At 39.1% G+C, this 25,992-nt stretch overlaps 1 protein-coding gene across 7 annotated transcripts; it reads right to left on the reverse strand.

The window, feature by feature from the left end:
* Positions 1 to 816: 816 nt before the first annotated feature.
* Positions 817 to 24,698, reverse strand: LOC113673301 (uncharacterized). Of its 7 annotated transcripts, none has more exons than XM_027189688.2 (7): positions 24,594 to 24,698; positions 6,419 to 7,936; positions 5,113 to 5,166; positions 3,953 to 4,106; positions 3,212 to 3,303; positions 2,812 to 2,903; positions 817 to 1,842 (listed from the first exon to the last, which is right to left on the reverse strand). In XM_027189688.2, the coding sequence occupies exons 1-7, from the start codon at positions 24,672 to 24,674 to the stop codon at positions 1,662 to 1,664; spliced, it is 2,172 nt and encodes a 723-aa protein (XP_027045489.2). In that variant the 5' UTR covers positions 24,675 to 24,698; the 3' UTR covers positions 817 to 1,661. The 7 variants fall into 7 exon arrangements, with proteins under 7 accessions (XP_027045489.2, XP_089049963.1, XP_027045492.2 ...); XM_089193837.1 differs by having other exon boundaries at positions 24,363 to 24,698; XM_027189691.2 differs by lacking the exon at positions 24,594 to 24,698 and adding an exon at positions 21,062 to 21,186.
* Positions 24,699 to 25,992: the final 1,294 nt, after the last annotated feature.

The following is a 25,992-nucleotide window of genomic DNA, read 5'->3' on the forward strand; positions in this document are numbered from 1 at the left end:
TGCAATGGCTAATAACAGAGACATAGATATCGAAGAAAAAAGGACAATATCGGCATTGACACAATGAAAACACTCAAAGCTCTAGGCTCCGTCTGCATTCTCCATCGCTCCCCAATCAGCATTTTGTGTGACGAGACTAAGAAGCGTGTGATAAGGTAACCAAGCTTGTCGACACCCAATGGGAAAGAATAAAGGAAATTTTAATCCAAGCTCGAAGCGCAAACATCCGAACTTTCCTCTAAAGGCACAAGGAAATATATTTGCACAGAATTTTTACTCCACGAGATCTTCTCTTATGTGACGCTTCCATCGTTTTTCTTGCCACGCAGAAATACGTCAGTCCACGTCGCAGGCCATGCCACTTCGGATGGTTTTGCAAGGGGCGTTGAAACAGGACGATGGATTCATTCATGAACGTAATCTAACAAATCTAGGAACAAACGTATGGTGCAAAATTGTGAGACAATGTGTTTCTAAATTGCAAAGTAAATGAGAGCCAAAAGGTCTTCCTTCATAAAAGCACTCGGCTAGAAAGATGTTTCTTGACTTTTGCGACACCCTTTCCTTAGATCAATATCTTTCAATGAATAATAAAACAAGGAAACAAATAACAAGATTTAGTACAATAGGAAAGAGGATTCCAACTTGAACGTGTCTCTTGAGAGGATAATGGCATCTACACTTTAACAAATCGTCCCCGACAAACCCTCTCGTTATGGATCTGGTATAAAAGCTATTGAAAAAGAGAACTTGTCAAAGACACTCAAAGTTGCGCTTGTAAATGCTGCTGATGGCAACTTGTATGTTTGGAAACAATTTTACAAAACATTTTTTTATTATCTCTATCTCTAAAGTAACATTTCCGAGGCATATCACTCATGATTGCCAACAGAAAACACAATATCAGATATGGAAACCTTCGATTTAATCAAGTAACGCGCAACTCGTAACACTCGCTGGAATAACATCGCCGTTGTTCCCTAATTTGTTTTACAAATTAAAAATAATCATTGCAACTTAAATTTTTAAAAGATTAACTTATGGAATGTCCAAAGAGGATAATGAATATCCTCATCACGTCAAAAAAGTAATCCACAAAGTTTGGGCAGAAAACTTAAAAAATTACACTGTTGACAAGAAAAGTGACACAAACGGGGTCTATATCTCATTAGTGCAGCACCAATAGTCGTTATCACATTGTAAACATCATTTGGATCGTTTCTACACTACAACTAGTAACCGTCGTTGACAAAGTAACACAAAATACATAATTATCGAGGTAGGTGAACTGTTTTAGTTTTCGTCTATAAATAATTGTCTATAAATTTGCTTTGAGCGAGTTTCTGGTTAAATAGAAACAAATGGTACAAATCAACCAACACAAGAGAACTGACGTGTCAATTTTTATGAATAGAAAGTTTTATCATAGGAAAATCCCATTTTGATGAGCTCCTGAAGTTTCGTGATCAAGTGTAATTTTCTCTCTTTACGAATACTACTCGAATTTGACCATTTTATAAGTGGCCATGGCTATTTGCCCCGTGGACATTTATTCAGTAGTGTTGAAGAATTTGCTCCAGAGTGCGACCTAATTACAATGATTTATATTTGAGTCACGCGCCACAAGTACGGTACTTCCAGGTTTTTATCCCTGGGGTATGTCACACGGGATTTTTGATGATTCTACCCATACGATAATCGTACACCTGCCGGCAGAAGAACACCAGATTGGGATCTGTTCGAGGCTGAGGAACCGAGCCAGGTTTCGTACTTTCTCCTGGGGGAACCGGAGAGAGTGGAGCTTCTCTGAATTCACGAAAGAGTCTATTAAGAGCACGGAACCTGCCAAGTACAACAAAAAATAAAAAGTGCCATTAACATCAAGCTTAAAGTTAACAGCAAATTTGTTATGCAGCTGTTTCGAGAAAGGTTGTCTAAATAATACGTAAAAGTACCACGCGACAACCCCGAAATGTATCGTGGGTAATTGTCAGATCATGGTTTCTTGACCTCTGGATTTCAAGGAAATCTGAGATAACGCCACAGCAAGGACGAGGGTTTGATGAATATATTTATCTATTTAATTATTTATTTGACTCATTAAAATTCGTTGATAAACGGATACCCAGGTAACTTTTCGAGATTGTTGCGCGTACTTTTAGTATTTTCTTTTCCAACAAACTTTCTCGAAACAGCAGCATGTGTAAGTGTGTTAGAGTATGACATCAGTCTACGGTTAAACTCTGCCACCGATAAAACACTACACTTTCTTTACAAACTTACATCCTTTATCTATTAGTCTAAGGTAGTGTCCAATGTAATTAATAGCGGAGCTCGCAGAGCGTAACCCCATAATTATACAAAATAGTAGTAGCCCATCAAGCCGACAAAATTTGGTTTTACGATCGTACAAGGTGCTTCTTTTAACATGCGTGGTCAACTGTACCGCGGGCACGCCAACGTCACGGCTTTGTTCAGTGGTCCAGTAGTCAGTGCACTGGGCTCCGAGTCGGACGACCTGGGTTCTAGTCCTGGCCGGGGCAAGGCGTTGTGCCCTTGAGACGTGCGGAAAAAAAAATGCGAGCTCCGCTTTTAGGCGTGGCTAAATCTCTATATTAATTATCCCGTGACCGACAAGGAGGTGAAGAGTGGAGGGCATTCCCATGCCGGCTCTTTGTTTGGATGTTCAATATGTTTTAAAATTTAGAAAAGCATACATAATTCAAAAAATATGGCGAAGAAGCCGAGAGACGAGACAATACGACATGTAGGTTAAATAAAAGAAGGCGTTGTTTTCTTAAGTAATATTACCTGCAGTACTCTGGATAACTGAGAACGTAGCACTTGTCTACAATACACGCTACACTGTTATCATCTTTGTGCCTCGATGCCATCACTTCCATCTATTGATAGTTCATAAAAAAAAGGCGATCGCAACATTGTCTAAGACAAGTTAGAGTAATCGTTACAATTTACGGATAACAAACGCACGAACGCACGAGTTGCAACGTGAACGACATTTTCTAAAACAGTGTTACATGAAACACTTATAGTCCATAAACAACAAAAATAAGTGTTTAAGGAAGGAAAAAATAAAAAAGAATAAGGAATCATTGCCGAGGTAAAGCAGCCGTACACATTTCATGAAATATTACGTTCAACTACTTCAATCAACACTAGAACATGAAGTTTAAAAAAAACGGTGTCTTACATCGCCATGAAAGTTTGGAATTCTCCCGACTTCAGTCTGCTCTGGTCGATAATACCAAAACACACTCATCATCATCTCGCCAGCGTTCGGACCTGCAATCGGGAAAAGGCGGTGTCAGTCGACACATGCCAATGCCAAAGTGTAAACGAAAAGAAGGTTTTCTTTCACGAGTACAGGCCATGCCACAAGAAAAAAGTTATTTGCCTTTTCACTTTTAGTTTGATAAACCGAAACACCTGCCTAATGATTAGTACATAATAAAACGGCCACTACAGAACAACACTAACCCGAGGAACAAGGTTAATGTTAATGATTTAAAATTTAATAGTTTGGAGAGTAACAAATTTAATTAGAAGACTTCTATTACTACTTGCTAAAAAATATGTTGATCCTTGTTAACATGGAGTAAAGGAATTCTGCCATGGTTGTGATAGCATCTACCTTATAAAAGGGTGCGATAGTCTTCAAATTATTTTGGGAGCTGCAGTCGTCCAACACAAACAAACATTCTAAATGTCACCTTCGGTCAAAATTCAACTAATTAAGTTGCGCTATCAAATTTAACTGACTACCATGCAATCTCAAGTGGTCCTGCAAAACCGGTAGTATCTGTTTTAAATGTTTGTGAGAAGACTTTTTTTTAAAACTAATATCAAAGCCTTCCCCATCGAAACGATGCAGATTGATAAAAGTCAGAGGCACTGGTTGCGTAACTAAAAAAACAAGGAGCAACAAACCCACCTTCGTCTTCTTCCCACAGTCCTGAAACACGTGCAACGAAAGGTGGATCCTTCTTTCGGGTTCCTGATTTGAGGAGAACCGAGTCGCGCACATTGATGATCTCATCTCCACGCTGAACACCGCTGTAATACCGCCGTATCACTATAGTCTCGTCCTGAAAGTGAGGTCACGTCTTGTTAGTTGTTAGGACGAAATTCGAGAGAGTTTTTTTCAAACATTATAGCCTCCTTTGTCGCTGTTCTTTGAAATGCCCTGCAACACTACCCCAAAGAGATGTTGAGTGACAACCCATGAACGGCTACGAAGGAGAATACCGAACAGACGGCCAAATTTAAAATTATCATGAGGAAACATTAAAGCCATTGTAACAGGTAATTTATCCAAATAGTGCGTACAAAACATGTAAGGTCAATACAAGTCATATCATTGGAGAATTGACGGCCTGAACGTTATCATATTTACAGAAATTAACGGGGCTGTTGTATAGTAGGGCAGCGGTCAAATTGCGCATGTGTGAACGTGGTAATACCAAGGCAGTGTTCTCGTCAGAACCAAGTTGTCTCACACGAGTTACAAACGACCACACAAGCCAGTAAATCACGTTGTTTTGTAAAAAAAACTTTTAATTTTTAGGCAAAACTCAAAACAAACTGGTAAATCAACTGGACACCCGTACTTAAATAAGCTTTGCGTTCGAAAAATCTCGAGTTTTTCCTTTCCCTACTTTTATTACTTTTGAACGAATCAATTTTTTTTCGCTTATTTTGCGAGACAATGGCCGTTTTTTCTTATGTTTTCCTTTAAAATTTTGCGCGGGAAATTGGCTGGCCGATCAGAATTGTTCCTCTCGCGCATGCCCGACGTTTGACATCTGTGTTGGGTATAGTATATGCCTAATCTATAAATATGTCTGTGACGACTTTCTCCAAATTTAAAATTTAATTTCTCGGCACTTATCCCAATGATTGCACGCTGGACTTGTTTGGTGTGTGCCTCCCATAACTTTTTATGCAACTGTGTTTCACATACTTCATATCTACATAGTTAAGAGTGTATCAGGGGAGGACACTTTCAAAAACCTTCCTTGAGGAGACTGGTTACAGCAGTAATAATAAGACAGATTTAACTGAATGTAGCAAACGTATGTACTGTTAACTTACGTAGCAATACGGTTTGTCAAGAGGCTCGCCGATGAACATCCAACCATTCGTTCTCTGTAAAGTTAACAATAACGATCTCGTCAATAAGTCGATATGCAAGCATACCGAATCGTCTCAAAACTTCTCACAGGCGGAGAAACGCTCGTCTCGCAGCGCTAATGATGAAGACCTTAAACATAACTAGTTAATAAATCGGCGTTTTGTTTGAGAATGAAAGAAACAATAGCAGTTGACATGTCCGCCCCATCAATTACTGGTGAAAGCTGATTTATAGTTAACGCATAAGAGAAGCGTTCGATTTAAGTCACAAGCATACCACTCAATTCCAACCAAATAACAGCATAAGCAGGGGTTTCAAAAACTTTCCCACAAGTGGCTGCCAATGGTGTAATATGCGACTGTACCTGGAGAGGGGCCGTAAGGCGAAACTCAAACACGAGAGCCTACACGCAGGCTAAACAGACGGCTATAAGAGGTCTTACAGTCAGCGGTAGACCGCAGGCAACCGAAAATTATTGAAACCCCTGCATAAGGGTCAGTTCTCCCTATGGTTAGGGTACCAGCTCGTGCTAATACACTATTTTCTAACACAGACTTGAATCGATCATGGTACAGTCATTAATGGCTTTTGTTTTTTTTCAGTTTTTCTTTTGGATGCGGAATACTAAAAGAGAAGCTTCTACAAAAGACGGATTCAACTAAGCGTAAACGTGTCATCTTCGATACAAGCCACCGAATTCAGATCATTTTATCGCTCATTTTGGATGTTAGAGTTGTGTTGTTCACACATACTCGCTTCTACTCATCTGTGTGAAACACTGCACAAGTGTAACCTACCAAAGCAATTATCAAATCATCTGAATCGGGTGGAGACGATGATGTAAACGCGTTCGCCGAATCCGTCTGCTGTTTATTGAAGGCTTTGAAGCCAAAATCGGACAACTTTGGAAGATATACTCTCACTGCTAAAGGCCCAAGTTGCCATGTGCTACATGTTACTTGAGGATTAGCCTTCGAGCCAACCCTCAATTTTAGCACTTCTGCACGTGCGTTTCTTTGCCCGAAGCTTTGCCCGAAGTCTGAATCTTTGAGCAACGCGAGCCGCGAGAGGTCCGCGAGGGGTCTGGGGCTGATGCTAAACTCCCGGCAGACCTCGCCGGCAACATGTTTCAAATCTTCTCGCGGGTGGAGAAACTCGCGCGCTGCAGCACCAATTATTTAAGAAATGCTCGCAGGCTAATTAAAGATACCCTTGGATAGCTTTAGCAAGATCTTTACGACTTTCCCTTGCTTTCCTCGTACAAACCTTGGGTTGCTTTGGTTCCGCGCGGGCTCTCTCAGCAGCCAGCTTCTCAAGATGAATATTCAAGTTCTTTAGCTGGATGCTCTTTAACGGGTTTCCCACGGGTCGGCTTCGTCCCGCACTCATAGTGGACGTGGAAGTCGCCGCAAAGTTTATTTTAGGGATCTTAAGCTTCACAGAAGATGAGGAGTCGGGCATTTTGATGAACTCTTTGGCTTTCCTAGCCTTGTTGCGCTCGTGAAGCAATCCGCCCACTGATTTAAAACGGCCAAGAGGCCCATCATTTGCCGAAAATACGTTCTCCATCGCCTGATGGTTCAGCCCGACAGCGCGCTTGGTAGTGGCCGTCTTACTCATTTTAAGTTCAGGTGGAGGTTTAGATGGCGTGACAGGCGTGACCAAGTGACTCTTTGTGAAGGGTACTGGACCGCCTGACGTGACAAGCTGTCCTTTAATTGGTACAGAGAGCACACGCACATGTTTGAGCGGGGGACGTGGAAGGTCTACTTGGATACACGCGTCCTTCATTGTCTTAGGAGGTGAGTCAGTAGTTGTGTCGCATTCTATGTCCTTATCTTCTTGCTCGTCTTCAAACTCAAACAATTCTTCTTTCTCTGCAGTATTATCTGTTTCATTACTGCCTTCCAGGAATATCCTCTTCGTTTTCCTTTCACCTTCAGAGGTAGAGTCTGCCTCAGGTTTTCGCTTGTGGTTTTCTTTCCCTGCTTTGTGCCCATTGGGAACAAATTCTAAATTATTAGCGGCGAGTTCCGTATCTAGTGAGGTGCCCAGTCCCTTAGGACTGACGATCACTCCAGCGCCCGCCGGTGGGTCCCATGTAGAAGTAACTTCACTTTGTAGAAACACGTCTGTCTCAGGAAAATCCTCTCTGTCAAATTTTATGTCGGCTCCATATGCCGCATTGGAACTCGAATTTGATCTGTCTGAGAGCTTCCTTTCAGATGGAAGCCTTCCAGGAGGTTTCTTTGTGGCGTGTTGTTGAATTTCAAACATACTCCTACCAGCCAAGGGACTTGAAGGTTCAAAAAACACATTTACTTTCGCCGCAGCGTTCAAACTCGCCATCCGCGGCGTTCGCCTCTGCGCCAGAGAACCGCCCTCAAAGTCCACAGGCGTTTTATCTACGTACCCAGGTGTGGGCGCCAGACGTTCCAACATCGACGTGTGCCGCGCTCGCGTCCGCCGCGTACGTTTGTGTTCGGTTAAGTCTTTCTCACTGTCAAATAAGGGTGGGTTATCTACTGTATTTCCCACTGTATGTCTCTCTTGTACTTCCATGCTCTCTTCAGTGATCGGTAATTTTGATGTGGGGCAATTCGCGTAACTGAGAAACTCCAAGTGAGTAGAATCCGTGGTTACGCTGTGATCATTGTGTAATTCACTATTAATCCAACTCTGCTTCTTCCCTTCCTCGTTTAACTGGGACTTTGGTTTTCTCGCTCGTCTTAATATTGGATATTGTTCACTAAAAGTCTTTTCAAGCTGCCTTCCTGATCGTGTCTGAAATGAAGAAAAACCAGCTATTCATAAGTTGCGGTGCAAAAACCCATGAAATCCCAAGACAGCAATAATACAACATTTATTAATTCTTTCCGACAAATTAACTTTGATGCGCAAACTTCTACCAATCTACAAGTATTTACTCTTGTTTTATGGGTATACTGACAAATACACAATAACGACAAGGAGAAAAAAAAAACTCCCATGTTTTCATTGTCGAAAATTGGTTTGCACTTGATGCTAAACGACATAAAAATTAGGTAACCTATACATGTTTGTTAGGTCTCTCTAAAGGGTTTGGCACACAACGATATAAGACCTTATTCGCCACTTTACGGTGCTGTCGCGTTGTCAGTTAAAATTCATCATAATCAGAAATCAAGGATCAAAACACGGGGCTGCGTCACAATAATCCGAGTCATTTTACCACGACGAGAAAAATTATGTTGAACTCGAAGGACTCTACAAAATGTTAGTCAGGTGAGATAGAAAAACACACCTGGGGAAATTTAAAACAGAGGAAGGGAAAAAGATGTCTAAATATGGAGAAGATTGCCACAGATTACGAAGTTAAAAAATTAAAATGAGGCACAGTCGTGATGAAGCTCTTAAAAAATTGTCAAAACAAACAAACCAAATAGAAGTTTTTTCCGGGTAGTTGACAATTGCAATTACATGCTCAGACTAATTTTGACCACAAAAACTTGCTTTGTGTTTAATTATAAAATTCATTACACGAATTCTCAACAAGTCGTATCAGGCAAGCCACCAAAAAAACGAAAAATAAACTTGATAACTCTTGCATAACATGCGTTGGCACCTTCTTGTTTGAAAAACTTAAATGCAAATAAGATCTACCACGTAATTTGCCCGCAATAAATGTAAGCTTCTTTCTCAAATCGGAATCGAAATCCACAGAAATAAAAAATAAAAATAAAAAACGAAACCAATTTTGTATATTCTGGTGAACTTCGAGGAATTCAGCACTCGATATCAACTTGAAAATCCGCTGGTTGCGTGAAGTTAACATAATGCAGAGGGAAATCATTACAACGTTACGCAATCAGACCCCAGGCTTCGTATCAACTTTCAAACTCGTTGACACTAACTTATCGCCAAAACGTAACCGCACACACATTTCCCTAAGTGCCTTTCTGAGCCATGACAGCCCTTACAATCACTTCACTTGAGCTAACCTTTATCTCTGACTGTTTCTCGTTTCCCTTGGTTCATATCAGCAGCGTTATCTGATAAAAAGCGTTCAGTAATTTCACCGTAAAACGGCTTACAAAAAGGTCATCGCCGCACACAAAATGATCAGACAATGAAATGAGCGGCTGTCCAACACTGACTTCCTACCCTTATGCGGTGGAAGCAAAAAAATTGTTTCAAGGCTGTTTGCAAGTTGGCATTTTACATGAAAGATAACAGGAAGGAAGGACCGTAATGCGTAAATGAAACAATCTAAACAAAACCGTTTGGTTACTCACAAAAGGAGAGATTGGGAGAAACAAGCAACGGAGATCAGTTCTGGAATTAACACAATTACGCGCTGAGTTTTCAAGTTCATCATTCGCCATCGGTGTCAATCTTAATTATCCTCTGGCATCCTTGTTCCTTCTTCTTTAAGCGGCGTTCATCACGGTCTCTTTTGTTTATTAATTTCTAACCGAACTAATATTTTGAGGTATTCTTATGTAAGACACAGTCAAGAGTAGCAAATATGCGATCATTGAGGTGTGAAGCATTACTTCCCACCCACGATCAAGGTCACGGATACTATAGCTTACTTTGGCACTGAATCGTTTAGAGCTGCTAACACCGGTTTAACCTGTGTAATACACACATACCTCGAGTGATACGGCAAGATTCTTCGCAATATCCTAGGGGTTTCGAGAATGATGTTGCACAATCGTCACGAGCGTGTGACAAAGAAAACACTAGGTCGTCCGCGAGGAAACTGACATCAGCGAACATTCCGATCTTGCAGTTGAAAAACCCTTCGATGAGCTTCGGCATGTTCTTTGCGAGGATCTCAAAAACGAAAGCGCACTGAGTCGAAACAGTCGGAAAAATTGTTCATTGCGTGCGCTGGGTCGTCGAACAAAGAGGTGAAAATACTTAGCACTTATTGAGATCTAGGGACAAAGGCAAACTCGGAATCCCATGTTTCTCTTAGTTGTTCTTCAGTTACGATGTATCATTCCTGACACAAGTTCTGGTGAATTCATTTACACAATCACTCACTTTAAGTGGAATAAAATATCACATTTGCCAGCCGTAGATCGTAAATATTTTACTGTTGATATCAAGTCCAAGCAGAGAGCGCTTTCAGAAGGAAACAAAAACCCGGCTTTCGGTCATCACAGTGAAACTCTTCAAATTTGACGACAATTTTGTTTGCGTTGAGTAGAAATTTATAATGGTAGTTTAAATAGTAATACTTTCAAAATTTTACCCTTTTATTGCTACTCTGACGGACCATATTTTGGTGTTCTACTTCCTAAACCAATTCTTATTGGGCAAGAAAAATCAATGTTATTTCATCAGTTGATACTGTTTCAGTGCCCTTGAGATGTTGGCGAATGTACATCAAATCATACTGAAAATAAACAACGTGCAAAGAGGATGTCTCTGCCTGACCTCGGTGAGAAAAAAGACTCGAAAGAAGCGTCACGAAAACAGAATATGGCTGTTGAAACAGTAATCAATTCAACAAAAAGATAAGAGTCAAATATAGCTGTAAATGACTTCACCTTACACAAAAGGAATGATCTAACAATTTTGTGCTTTTCGAAATTTAACCTCAAAACACCTTATCAGTTTCTGCTCACTGAACACAAACAGAATGCTGTTTTTACTAGAATTGACTGGATGAAGCTAGTGGCACGCTTATACTTATTTTTCAACAGGACCTTTGCTGTAAACATTAAAAGTTCAGTAACAAGATTGGACTATTCTATTGTCTGTGATAGGATTTGTTGTTTGCAATCAGTCAAATGCAGTAGTTGCATAAAAAAATACATTTCATTTGTAAATGATGGTTATGATGATAGGCAGAAGAGGAAAAAAGCAATTTTCTCTTCAGTCAGAAAACCAGATAAACTTGAACTAAGGAGCAAGTTTGAGTACCACAATCCCAACATAAGTTGGACTAGTAATCAAAAACATTCAACATTTAGTTTAGATAGCCAACCCAAGGTTACTAAAGGCTCAAGGTGTTGCTGTTCATGTGAAAAACACCCAGTGTGCTGCTGGGCATAATTTGCATAACAAAGAATAGCATTGCACTCTGATCTAAGAAATGAAGCAACATTATTAAAATTAAGCAAGTTTTAGTGACAATCACCTTTTATCCAATCAAAACATAAGCACATCTTCTCCTTGGTCAACAGACCATAATGGACATGACTAATTGCTGCTATCAAGTTTTTCATAAAACATGATAAAAAAGACAAACTCACAGAAGCAATTCCCTAACAGACAAAAATCAGGACTTTTCAGATCATTTCACAATATCTTTCTTGGCAGAAATGCCATTTGAGAATGCTCAAACTCTGAAAATGCTTGAATGAAACCAAATACAAAGCTAAGCGCTTGAGAAAAATTGGCATCTTAAATTATCATGACCAGCTAAGGACATAACTTTGAGTTAATGCTCTTAGCTTTCCTCGCAAAAATTTGTAGAGATCCCTAACTCCCACATGAATACCTCCCAGCTTGACACCTTTGTGTTTGATGCCTAATGAGGAAGTGAAAGCTCCTAACTTTCTTCACATCACAAAAATACATTAACAAATAGATTGGCCTACAGTTGTTACTTTTGCTTAAATTGTCCTCAGATAAATATCATATCAAATCTTTGTGATCAAACACATATCTGAGATTGTGATTTCCCATAACAAAAGAGCCAAAAGAATGAAATAAAAAATAAGAAATTTAGGACTGTGGCAGCATTTGAGTTTCAATGTGCATTGGCTACAATATTAGAATGCAAGGACAGTTCATATCCAATCACAGATGGCCCAAGCTCCAGCTGTGAGATGGTCATCTTGTGAAATACAAGTCATGGCAAAATATGTGCCCATGCATTGTTTGAGTCTAAATATCGAAAGCCTTAAACTAATCTCAACTCTAACCCTTTAACTTCCAAAAGTGATAAACATGTAACTTCTCCCTAAATTATCCATACAACAACCATCCGAAAAGTAACAAGAACATTCAAAGTTATCATGATCCAACACCAAATTTTTGTTTGTGACTCATTTACGAGGAAATTTGCAGCAGCTAGAGGGGAGAGTTAAAATCAGATCTTAAGAAATACAGGTTTAAGTATGTGAAACTCTCAAACAAAAACTTATCATTGCCATTAGGTCATGGTGACTTTCAGGACAGCTTAATAAACAAATCATTGTTTAGACACATTCCCCTCAACTATGTGATTGAATATTTAAATTTACTGGTGATAACCCAGCTTTCATTAAGTTTTTATTCAAGTTTAACTAAAAGAAACTCTGCACACACTACAGACAAAAAACAGATAGGTAAGGATGAATGGCAATAAAGGGTCACATTCTGTCTAACAGACAGAAAGGGTACAGCATAATGATGGCTGTTAGAGATTTCTTTAGGAAATGCTAGGTCCGAAGGATTGGGCAGAGAGAAACTCTAACATATTACATATTACAATTCATCCTTGCCTTGGCAACACAAAAAACATCCACCCTTTCCAAGCCTTTTTTTCTGTGATGAGGAAAGCTTGGTCTTCCATGACACCTTCAAAACAGGATATGAATCCCATAGAGTTGAATGCAGCCCAACTATAAGAGCATGTTCAGCTTCAACTGGCTTCATAAATTATCTCTTTTAGCTACTTCCTCTACCACAACGCTTATCACAAAAAACAACGCACTTGAAAACATCCAAATTAGGGTTTTAACAACATCCCAAGGAAACCTCCTCAGGGTGAAGACAGGAAAGGAATTTCCTTTCCAAACGGAAATTTTGACCACAAAGCAGCAGAAACTACTGAACTTGTTAAACTAATGGATAACAAGTTTTAGAGATGTGCGAAAACACCCGATTTCGCGTTTTTCTGAGTTACATTGGGCACAGTTGTCTACCTAATCCAATAACGTAGTATAGTAGATGTTCAATATCGTCGGATTAGAGGCAAAATATGTCACTGATTCCCCTATTGTAGGTTTTCAGACACCTTGCAGCTTTCAGTAACTTTGTATTTCAATAAAGAGTTCTCAAAGCCAAGTCACATTGATAACGGACAGTTCAACCGATTGAAATCGTCTAGCCTCTTCTTAAGTGTGACAGTAAATCCACTCGCGCCCAAAACCTTTTCACGCGTGAACCGATAATACCTCGGAAAAGCTTACAAAAAGCTCGTATATACGACAGATTAGTCTATAACTTAAATTTTGCTGAATTTTTTTGCCAAAAGACCGGCTAGAGAGATATCACGAGGGTTGTAAGAAAACGAAACAAGCGGCTGGCGCCATTCGTGTTGAATAAATTACTTAATTACGCGGGTGCCACTCGATATTTCCTTATCGCAGCGACATTTTCGGCGCGAAAGAGCTTACCTTGAGGAAAATCTTCCCAGGTGGAAGGTATACTTGTTCATAAGATACGTCTACGTGGGAATTTTGAATAAAAACCACGACAAACCTGGCTGAAACGAACGCTATTACATATGCCCTGACTGAACTTAACGAGTGAACTTCGAGATCCCTCGAGTCCCAGGATGCACTGCGAAGGCGAAATTTACACTGTAACGAGGCATAGGTTAAAGCCACGTGTAAGGAAGTTGCAGACGAAAACATGATTAGAATTATTGCGCGGTAACTTTCTTTTCTTTTCAAAAAAACTTGTAGAATTTTCTTTTTCAGTTTCATCATGGATACAGATTTATGATGTTGAAAATTAAGTTTACGACTAGACAAGCAAACTCGAGTTCTCGAGGACTAAACCAGAAGCCCTTTTCTCGAAAGAAACTTTGCGGGCACGCCGCGAATCAACATTTTAAAATACAGCTACATCTGTGGAATGGTGGAGCAGATCCCAGTTCAAAACTTAGTTCATAATGTTTCGTTTTCCGCTTCTTTATTTTTGGGTTTTTAGAACTATGAGTGTCGAAATCTTGGGGGCAAAGGACACATTAAAACTAAAATTTTGTTCTCCCTGCGTGTCTTCGGTAAGTGTCTGTAGTACAGTCATTCAAATGGAAATTTTTAATGTATAAGGGTCTCAAAGCGCTTAAATTTAAAACCTGAACAGCCGAGGTACAGTGGACTGATTGACGGTAATGAAAAGATCTCGCTTCCTTCGTAATAATTAGCCGCTATTTTTCGCCCGGATTTATGTCGGGCAAATGGCGGACCAAACTTCGCCATTTTCACCTTTTAAATCAACTGAAAAAAAAACATAAAGATCACCACAACATGAATTGCCTCTCATCTCTGAAAGGGAAAATAATTCTTTTGCCATCCAACTGTAACTTGACGCGTGAAAAGTTATTTACTTCAACCCACGATACCTCCTCCTCATTTTCGCTTGTTCCTAACAATATGATCTGACATCAAAATGGCTTCAGATGTGAGTATTAGGCGAATCGGTTCGTTTATTCCGAGATAAATCTTATTGTTTTCACGAAACACTAAACGATGATATGGCTGCCAACCTCCCAGATGTTTTTTTCTCTTCTTCATTTTTTTTTTATCACCGATACAGATAACACTTGCTTTAAAATTGCGTCCTTGGCCAGCTGGCTTGGAAAACACGTTTCTATAATCAACAATTCGCGCGAGGGAAAATGAACGCTCATCTAAAACATTAGCCGGCTTAACTCTGACGACAATTTTGTACAAATAAAAAAAGATCGACTGAAATAGTCCAATCGTGAATCGAACTTCGTACACTGTATCTGGTGATTCCACGGTTAATTTAGATAAATGTCGTATTTTACATTTGGTTAATATGGATAATTATTTGTTGCCGCACATCAAGTCTCAGTCGGACGGTTTTTCATTGTTTCGTGTAGAGGAGTGAATGCGTCTTTGATATGCAAGGAAGTTAGATTGGCTAACAGTACAAATAACCAAGATTCTGTCGTATTAAAAGACTGTAGATGAAACAACCTACCAACCATTTAATAATAATTGACTTCGACAAAATCATACAGAAGTGCTTTTGAATATTGTAAAAAAGAAACAATTTATCTTGGGCCATGGATAGGAAGGCAAACAATTATAATTACAACTCAAAAACGCTCCATGTTAATATTGAGTCGGGCTGCTAAGGATTTAAATGGTATTTTCAATAACTTTCAAGAAGATACTAATGCTTTTGGTACTTCAGGTTTTCGTGTCTCGAAAATATTCAAAAATGTTATCGATCTCGGAAAAAGCCGAGGTAATTTCAATAACTACTTGATTAACTCAGTTCTTCTTTGTACGCCAGGAAGTAAGAAAGTAACGAGGTAGAAAGGGAATAATAATGATAACAAAACAAGTACAAAGAATCAGCAGATACTATCAGGATTACTGAAAATGTCATATCGACGCTGTGATAAACGAGCGAGTCATTCAGTGCATCGCCAATTTGAATCGTTTCTTCTCTAAGCTAACCGCGGGTCACGAACGTCACTGGGTGTGTTAAACTCAAGTCTGTGCAAGCATATACATACCAGCGCATAAATTGTTCGCGGTAAAAATAAATTTTCTAGAACAATTCTGTCGCCTCCGGTAACATAGTTAACGAATTGAAGAGATGCCGAACAAACAAATTCATCAATTTCTTTTGATCGAGTGCGGCCCAGAAGGCCAGTCCTATTTTCTTTCTAATTTTCCGAGTAAAATTAGTTGTACTTCGATCGCAGGCAGGTGATCCCAGTATCAAAAACCGGCTTGTTTAGCTGAAATGAAACGAAAAATAAAACACGGTGCTCAAAAGCGGGGAGTCCTGCATCGCGCTATGAAAAATTAAAGGGTTATGGTTTGGTATTAAGGAAGAAAATGTAATAAAGGGAATAAGAGAGGAACCCAGACGTTTGCGAACTGGCAAGCTCAACACTAATTGTAAATTACAACCTTAAAAAATTTAGACTTATTTGCGCAGTTCACAAAGTGTGACCGGGGCCCTTAAGAGGTTATCGTTAAAGATAGACCTCACGAGAAGTCACCACAGTCAATTTGAAATAACCGCACAACGTCACTACACTGCGAAATGAAATTCCATATTGCCTCATGTGGGACCTTATAAGCATCTCGAATCTCTTGCAACAACTAGTCAGCTATCTACTCCACGTCGCTACTCAAGTATCTTAGGTGAAAAAATCTCAAGCATTTAAACTGGAGCCGTCGGCTGCAAGGTCGTTGAGAGTCAGTTAATCATAATTAACTCGCTAAACAATTTCCCGTCAAGATCGCCTTGGTTCGAAATTGAAAAGGAAGTCGGAATGATCAATGAAAAACTTGGCCGAGTGAAATCCGGCAGATAACAGACAGCCTCAGAAATGACAGCTGAGGCAAGTGTACTTTTTTCGCTGCAATAAAATAAAAGTACATTAAAAAAAAAGGCACATTTTTTATCAAACCTGGGAGAAGTTTTACGTCGGTTTTTTCACGGTCTAGATCGCAGATCAGTCGAGCATTGCTCAAGTATATTTGTGAGAAGATCATTCAACCTCCGCGTTGGCGCTGGGTCTTCGATTCATTCATTGTTTGTAATCTTCTTAACTACTTTGAGCTAAGCAAAGGAAGCTGAGCAGAACTGGAATTTCCGTTGAAGATACGTTGAGTCAACTGATTTATTGGTATCCTAGATCCTCTCAGCCAACGTTCAAAATTCCACTTCGACTTTCCGCTCTGACTTTTTTTTCATTCTATGAGCTTGCTGACGGCTTTTTTATGCTCAGAATGAAAAACGTATGAATGCAGAGGTCAGTGTTTCTTCTTCCTGCTAAACGAGTTCCGTTATCAAGTTAATCCTATTCCAATCAATAGAGCGCTGATTACCACGCGAAGATTATGTTAAACTACAAGGAACCGGATTAACAGGCTCTCCTCGACTAAGCGCACGGATAGCAGAAAACAGCCTAAAGGCGAACGACGTTCACTAGAGTTCGGGAACAGACAGCCAACTGTCTGGGTAAAATTTATTTTTAGTGATATCTTTGCTTGATGTTAAAAATAATAGTGCGTGTTTTTAATTCTGTTATCAGTTAGGATTTTTAATTGCCCTGTGAGGTGGCAAAATGTTTATGTAATAGCGAAAGTAGAAAACGAAATATCTGGAAAAGCAGTGGTGTTTGTATCCTGTTCTGTTCACTTGTAGCTAAAGTTCGCACGGTCGAAAGTTTCCAGTCAAATGACCCTTGAATGTCGTTTGATTATGTAATCTTCTCGGCAAGCATGATATTATGAAGTACAAAAAAACAAGTCAAAATACTCAAACTTAATTATGTTATTGGCACATCTGAATAAATAATCATTCGAAGCTGGCTAAACTCCGCGGTCCTTCTCAATGAGAGTAAATTCAGAAAGCAGTTCTGATTGAATTGGACAGATTGAGAGTGAACAGGATTCAAGGCTATTGAAAGTAGATGTGACAACATAAGGGTTGATTGACTATGGCTTTCAATGGTTGGAAAGTGTAATAATAATTAGAACACGAATTCTACGAAGGTAAAAGGCAGTTGAATGATATACATTACCCTGTTATTTACCGTAATTCCTATAATTCTGAATCAAATTACACTGATCGCAGTCTGCTAAATCTCTCCGAGATCGAAAGAAGGTTCAACCAAACCGTCCTCTCTAGATTTGCATTTTAATCTGTCTACACGAAAATTTTAGAAATGAAAGCATTACTCTGACGTCATAGTGACGCATGAAGATTCGCGCGAGTTGTGTAAAATGTCTGCCAACGCCTCCAAAGCATTGCATTCTACAGAACTTTTCAAAACGAAAGGAAATGTGTATCCGGAGTTTGGAGATGATAAGGAAACGCGTCACTAGCGTGAAAGTTCCTGGATTCGAACCAACGTCTTATAATCTAAAAAAAATGTAGCTTGTGTTACATGCGTAATCCCAGGTATTTGTCCAAAGTAAATAAATAATTACAATTTTTATGCCTGTTGTATTCAGCTTTCAGGCGAAGCACCAAGATGCAAGGTTCATTTAGTGTTCAATATGTAAGTGTTAAATTCTTTTGAAAATTTTACTTTGGATTTTATTGTGCAAAATACTCTGGACGCAACATTCGTAGATCGGGCTGGTGTAACTTTAACACTAAAACTTAGCGGTGAAATTTCCTTCCTTGAGGACTGCATATACGGCAAGATGGCATGTTCCCTTTACAGACCGCACCCGTTTCGAGAAAAAGCTTGGCAGCTCAACTCAGAGGAAATCTTAATAAACCGTCCGCCAGAAAATTTATTCTTCGTTGCTAGGTCTAGAGATTTATCAAGTTAACTTGCCACGGTTAATCAGTAACTAAAGTCAACAGATCTTGGAAATTGCTAGAAGTGTCTATATCATTTGTAGGAGCATAGCGAATGTTCTCTGGTTATCTTGGAACGAGGAAGCAGAAGTAGACTGTGCTATTTACAAGTGGACGCGATATAGTTTTCAACTTTTTGCTTTCTGACAAAACCTCTTCGTGTCGAATCCTTACTAGCAAAGTGAGAAGTATAGGGGTAAGCAAGCAGGAAAGTAAATCGTTTTCAAATTTTGGTCAGTTTGAGACTCTGTTGATAGCTGCTAAGTGCAGGGCAAGGCTAAAAGGAATGTAGATATTAGTTACACCCTTCCTGTACTTGTAAATGTACTGTTTACTTACATCATCTTCATCTGTTCTTCCCTTCGGTCACAATTACCAGGTGAGAATGTGTTTTTTTTTTCTCTTTAATTTTGTTGTGGTCAGTTTGGTAAAAAAACAAATACAGGAGGGTGCAGTGTAGACGAACCTAGTGATAAAAACGCCTTCTGCTTTTCAGATTTACAACTACACGATATGTTGCGGAGAAACTCTTTCGCGATGCCAAAAACTTTCTCAGTTATGAGCGAGATTTACCAAAAAATATATGTTTGGTGAGATGGAAAACTGCTGAGAGAATGAATAGAGAAGAAAGCGAAGATGTTGAAGTAACTGGCATCTAATTTCTCCTAAAAATATCAGCCCTAAATCACACATTAAGGTCACGAGAATAACGAAAATGATCACCAACTTAAGAAATTTCATTATTCAACAAATTCTCCCTCTCAGAACTACGGGAAATAAATAAAGAACATCATGGTGAATTTGCACACTAATGTTAGGGTGTAAAGAGTTAAGGATGGAAAAAGATTGTCACACATTGGCATTAACAACTTCCGGAATTTAAATTCATTAGTATGGCTAAACCTTAAAGTGAAGGAGCTAAATGAAGTGAAGGAGCCACGCATTTCTTATAATTAAATTTGGTGTTGAATCAAAAAATGGAAGCAGTTATACATTTTCTTTTTTCTCGTTACCTTTCTGCTTAACATTGTAGGGCGAAATTTCTTTCGCGTCACCCCCTAAGAATGAAAAGGTTAAGGACCGGTTATTTGCACGAAATCTTACTCAAACCGCGGATTTATCTAATCAGAGGGGCTCAGGTTTTCTTTATAAGAGAGTTGATTGAATTAAATGAATGTCTTTCAATTGTTAGCTTTTGTTCCTTTTGACGCTGTTCATAGAATAAATGTACAGATAAAAGGTTCAGCTAAATTGAGGTAATTTAGGACGCGGTTTTGTGAAACAACGGCTAAACTTTGTTTATATAATCAGACCTTAGTAAGAGTTTAAGCAGAGAGTTAAGACGTTTCATTAAATTTTCATAAGGCCACAGTTTTCAAGCGCTCCTCATTAAGGGTATTTTGTGTAAATTTTCATCTTGATTTCTTCTGAGTTTTTAATGCACGCTGTCAAGTTCGGCCATGGTAAAGGAGGTTGTTCAACAGCGGAGTGTAATGCAACTTATATCGTGACACATTACATCTATTTGAACAGTTCCTCCTATCCGGAAATTACTGATAGAGCCGCCTAAAAGAATATTTGCCGTATTTCGCTGGATTTGATAAGGACAGCAGTGAACCACCTACTACATACTGAATTGTTGGATAATCGTATTAGATCATCGGATACGAGTGCAGAAGACAGTTTTTACACGAGGGCACGAATGTTAATTCAGTGGCGCCCAACTTTTCATTTTTGATGTAGGGCTGCTTTAAAAGAGACTCAATTTTACATGCAGTTTGTGGTAACCCTTATGAGAAATCTTAAGAAGTCTGATAAAAAAAACGTCATAAATGTTTGATATTAACAGCGAATTTTCCGTGAGCACCAAGCAACGTACTGCGGTCCATCGGCTCTTCTACATTCTTAGTAGGGTCGCTGCATACATTTTCATTTTAAGAGTGGACCACTCGTTGAGACCGATTTCAGGAAAACTCACAATCCTTCAGACGAATTATCATGCAAAAATATTTATCACTTGAAATCATGTTTTGAAACGGAACGAATTAAAGGTAGTCATGCACATGCACAATGATATTGCTATGTCATGAATTGACCGTAAACGTAATCAACCAAATTATATTCAAATCTTACACGACTTTAAAACATAGAATTGGCGCTTGCAGAAGGCCGCAAAGAGCATTTTATTGTTTCAAATCCACTGAAAGCAGAAAACAACCACCTAAGATGACGTTCAACAAAATTAATTTGCACACAAATTTCATGACAATATTCCGATTTGGTAGTTTCATCGTTCCAGCAGTAATCGAACCCAATCAAGGAAGTATTAGAGAAGACACTGCTTAACTGATCGGCACTGGCGAATACAACCTAATAAATGCTGTAAAGCATGTTATATCTTTAAAATAGAACGCGACAAATACTGTGTATTTCCCACGTCGCAGCAAACTTAGCTCGCCTCGGCAGCCCGCAAGTTTATTCTGATATCAGTTCAAAACAACATCCAAACATTTGCATACGTAAAATCAGTAAGGCCTCAGTGCCGCTGTTTGTGCGGAACAGTCAGACCGGTTGGACTATGTTCATGGTCTATCTCGAGACAAAACTTACCTTTATTTCTCTGTGATGGTAGGGGCCTGTTTATCCAACACGAACCAAAATTTGACTAAAGTGACGGCATCAAGGACAGTAAAATCTATCCAAATAAGATCATGTGATTGATGTGCAACAAAAAACTTAAACGTCACTCTTGTTTACACGGAATTGGAAACTGATGCTCGACACGTCATCGTTTGAATATCCTCATTTAGTGCTAGTAGCATAGATCGAGAAATCGTAAAAAATATTTATCTTCCTCAGATTTAATTGGAACTTTTTCCCATATGCTAATTATATGCCGTTTAATGTTAACAGAAATAGCAGCGCAAATAACTTAAGTTTCATGGTTTCGATCTGTCTCAGCTCTGTCGGTCTCAGTTAGTTCCTGAATTCCTTTCTCGTCACATGACGCTTGTGCTAAATATAGCACCCTCCACCCTCTGTTTTCCTTTTGTTAGACATAAATATATGATTGTCAGCCGGGGAGTTTGTTAAGTTGTAAATATTAACACTCTCTAAAAATCTTAAATTAGTTATTTATTTCCAAGGGTGTGGATTATGGGAATTTGTAAGGGTTAACAATGTGTCCATGATGTGCACGGGAACTCTTTATGAATTTCCATATGGTATTATTTTGAGCCATTTCCACCATTCATCAAAAACGATTGTTTTTTCTTTTTGGAAGACTGTCGTTTTTATTCAAATAATTGTAGACGCATCAATTTTAAATTTTCTCATCTCGCTAATGATGTTTAACCTGTGGTAACGGCCGCTAAGCTTGGAAGAGAAGTCTTTACAATCAGTTGACTAAACATCCATCGATTCCTTGTTCCTCTCAAATAGAGAGGGGAATCAGATGTCCTTTTTTTAGTCCATAACATACTGTTTCATCAATGCCCTTTTATTTCCACCAACAATAATTGGAGCATGTTATTTATAGACCTCTTTCAGAAATGAAAAGCCGAAATTTTCATACTCAATTCATTTCCTGGGGAGACCGGCATTAGTCATGGACTTCTTCTCCAGAGAAATCCATGAAAGTATATTCTTTGTCGGAATGGTCAGCACCGAAAATATTGCGTGGCCACCATGTGAAGGCGATTGTTTCAGCTTTCAGACAAGTCAGTCCAGTTTCATTACCAATTTCTCTCTTACAACAATTTCTCTCTTCGCTAAAATGTGAATCAACTAGTGATTCAAGCCGATCGGTTGTAAATCAGTTCAATTTTTCAGAATAATTGCACACGGATGAATAATTTAAATGAATACATCAAAATTCAAAATTCAGAGGCAGGATTGAAATATTGAGTAGTAAAAACGTAACCGGTTTAGCTGTGGTAAAAATTCTACCGTCCGGTAACTTCGGTCAGTTGATAAATAAATTTCGTATGCCAGCTCTCGATAGCCATTGGCTTGTCTTGCTGTTGTCCTACCATCAAATGGTCGACACAAGCAGGATTAAAGGACAAATTGGCTTCATCAACTAAGTTGATTATGTAAATCGACCATCGTAAGAATTTCTAAAGATGGCGTTTCGAGCGTTATACCTTCGTCAGAGCGACTGATTGCAAGCTGGATCGACTTAGGTCAAAAGAAAGTGAAAGGACCGTCAGCCGGTCGTCTTAACTTCTGACTGAGCTCATGACATGGCGCACAAGATAGACAAGATACAGTACTTTTTCTTACCGTGAACTAACAAAGGTCTGAGATAAGACAATACCTGGTATACTTGCTATCTTTCACCCGAGGTATAAGGAGTTAACATATAAACCACGAACAAGCCTACATCACATATCGATCTCGGCTGATTTTTTCTCAGGACCACCAGCGTTCAGAAACATTCCTGCTCATCACCGAGCATTCAATCATTTCCCTTGCAGAACAGACATTTTCAATGATCAGCTAAATCGAACTTCTCGGTATCTCGAAAAGTACACCGTTTCCCTAACGGTAATAATAATCAGTTGAGCAAAGAAGGATGTCTTTTCTTTCATTCGCTCTAACGAAGGGCTAACGCTCGAGATGTCAGCTTTGAAACCCTTTACGGTGGCCAAAGTACGTTATCATGAACTCAGTTGGTAATACCAAATTACCTTGCCTTTTCTTGGTTGAAAATCGCACACTCATTAAAAGGTACTTTGTATAATAACACAACTAACAAAACCACGAAACAAAAATGAAACTGGTCGCACTAGCTCTAAACGACAACTCAACGATGAAGGTTACAGTTTCTACATATAAAGTCTGTGTGTCTTCGGAGATGTTCGGACTGCCGACAGGTTTACAAAAATAGATCAACAGGGTAATGCTCAAAGTCTTTGTTTAATATGTCGCAGAGCTTCTTTGCGAGATTAAAGTTAAGTAAGCTCAGTTTACAAAAACTTGGCGTTTCTTCCAGGTTAAGTACTACGCTTTAGTCCTTCATTATCAGGATAGACTGAAGGCCCGGTGAATGGCGATCTTGGTGAGATGATCGGGTATTAGTTGCTCTTACTCGAACTAGAGTCCTAACTAACTTCTAAAATCAGGCAGACGTGAGTTGGCCAGAATAAAGAAATTTGATTGATTTGCTATCAATTCGTGTTTACTCGCCACTGTCACGTATAAAACATGTGAGTGATCATGGCCGACAAGTAAATATTTGTCTTTCAAATCGGTACCTCAGGCAACGCTCAGCACTACATGTGTGGCTTAAAACCATTGTTAAGAAGTTAAAAAAAATGTTTGTAGGGGTCTGTGAGTAGGTTTGGGCAGCCAACATCCAGTCGGCGTCACATGCCGCGAGGCCGGAAAGATATGGTTTGCGGGCGGTTAGCTCATGGTGACAGTTGGGTGATAGCCACATGGGATAATTTGAGATACACTCTTTTTTTTTCTTTCTAGAAAGAAGTAAATGTAACTGCGGGCAAACTGTGGGAATGCATTCAACACCGAAGAGGAACGAAATACAACTGAGAAGTGATTGAGCGGAACACCAGCGAGCCGGCGTCAAAGGCTGAGAACTCTGGCCCTCAATTGAAAATCCAAATGTTTGATCGCACATATTACAGAAATCATAAAAAATAAACAGTATAGGATAATAACGTTATCTTGTAAATAAACGTATGAAATCCGTGGCTTATCATTAAACGGCCCTGATACAATAACATGCGTATTCATCTGAAAATGAAATTTCCACATTGAATCTTTGTCGTAATTAACACCAACTGACATTGCTCACACTCGCACTTCAGAATATTCCAATTTGAGTTGCATTAAAAGTTGGACGTTTAAGGCTTCAAGCATTACAAAAGACTGAAGAGTAACCACTTACCTCTCTTATGCATGTACATATTTATCATATCATGACAAAAGGGATCACAAATAATGCTCTTTAAACGTGCTGTTTCTTTTAAACTGACGGCTTATTGTTCCTACTGATCATTCATGGCTCACACGATCTCAGTGACCGGCCGACGAAATGTGATTAGGATTTTTAGACCTTCACATGAATAATTTCGTTATTCAACCGGCTAGACAGAATATCAAATATAAATCACACAACCTGTCTGAGTTGAGAGCTGAAGTGGGTGCCTTCTTTGTCTCTGCGAAGCTTTCTTGTTTCTGAATGCCTGGCCGCCGCCATATTGAATTTATTTTTCCCTTCAAACTGGTGGAGAAATGACGTATGCATGACAATGAGTTTCTGTTAAATGTTAGTTTTTATGGCGATAAACTTAGCGTTTTTTTAACAAAAAAATTAGACAGCTAATAAAGGAAACATTTTATATTGGCACAGTGCATTTCTCTTTACCGAGATATTTAATTTTCGGGCATAATCTTTCACACTCTTCTCCAGAAACAAAATGTGTCGGTCTCTATTTGTATCAACAATAACCCGGTAACTGCTTGCGTTTTGATTCAATGAATAAATCATAACCTATTTGCCACTAAACATTTCTTGATACTTAAAATGCATTACCTTCCTCGGATGTTTTCTTTTAGTACAAGTGCGCCAGGATAAAAACGTTCGATCTGAGGACTTGAACACTCAATTATGATTTTACGCGAGTTGCAACGTATTTCAGTAGTAAGCTAGTATGAATACAAGTGAGCTTGTATAAAACTCCTGGAAATAACAATGCCGCCTTCAGTCAGTTCTAAAAGGCCAAACCTTAATTTTGTCGCTTCAGTACATCGTAATCAGAAACTAAAATGAAAATATATGAGACAAATTGGTTCGCGTTACAGTCTCACAATCCCATTTGGTACTCGTCCCTGTCACCAATTGATGCAGACTTACCGTTATAGACCGTTACAGCAAGCAGCCGTGGTCCCTGAAAAAGGGAAAAAGCCTTCGGGGGGAAAAAAAAAAGCAGGTAAAAAAATCGCTCTTCTCACGTTAGACAGGGTGTGGAATCATGAAAACAACATTAGGAAGTGCCCGAACAGCAGTTTCACTTTTATTTCCTAGCTTTCAATAGAAAATGATTCTGTATTTCCCCGAAAACGCTGTCTGAGAATTTGTTGATGGGAAAATTTGTCTTACTGACAACACGCGTTGGTAATGAAATAAGACTGTTCCTAGTATTCTTCAGTGAAAACTCATAGGTTATCTCCCAGAATGATTGCAATTCGAAGCTGTCTTGAATATCCATCCCAAAACATATGGCAACGTCAAAGGCTATTTTCGGCAGTTTGCGACCGGAAGTTGGAGGATATTTCTTGTTTCAACTGACTCTTGTCATTAACGAAATACTAATCAGCCTGAAAAGTGAAAGTGCAACTGAATCATTTATGACTGAAGTTAACGGACAAGCCCTATTTTTTACCATTTCAATTGCATTAGGGTTTAAGACCAGTTGCAGCTTAAATCAAGCGGGTTTTTCTTGTTTTCTTCTCACAAAATACTCCCGGCCCTTGAGCACTGAGATTCATGAAACCCAAACACAAGATTTTGTTCG

Source organism: Pocillopora damicornis, chromosome 14, assembly GCF_964200805.1.
Source record: "Pocillopora damicornis chromosome 14, jaPocDami1.2, whole genome shotgun sequence".
Lineage (NCBI taxonomy): Eukaryota > Metazoa > Cnidaria > Anthozoa > Scleractinia > Pocilloporidae > Pocillopora > Pocillopora damicornis.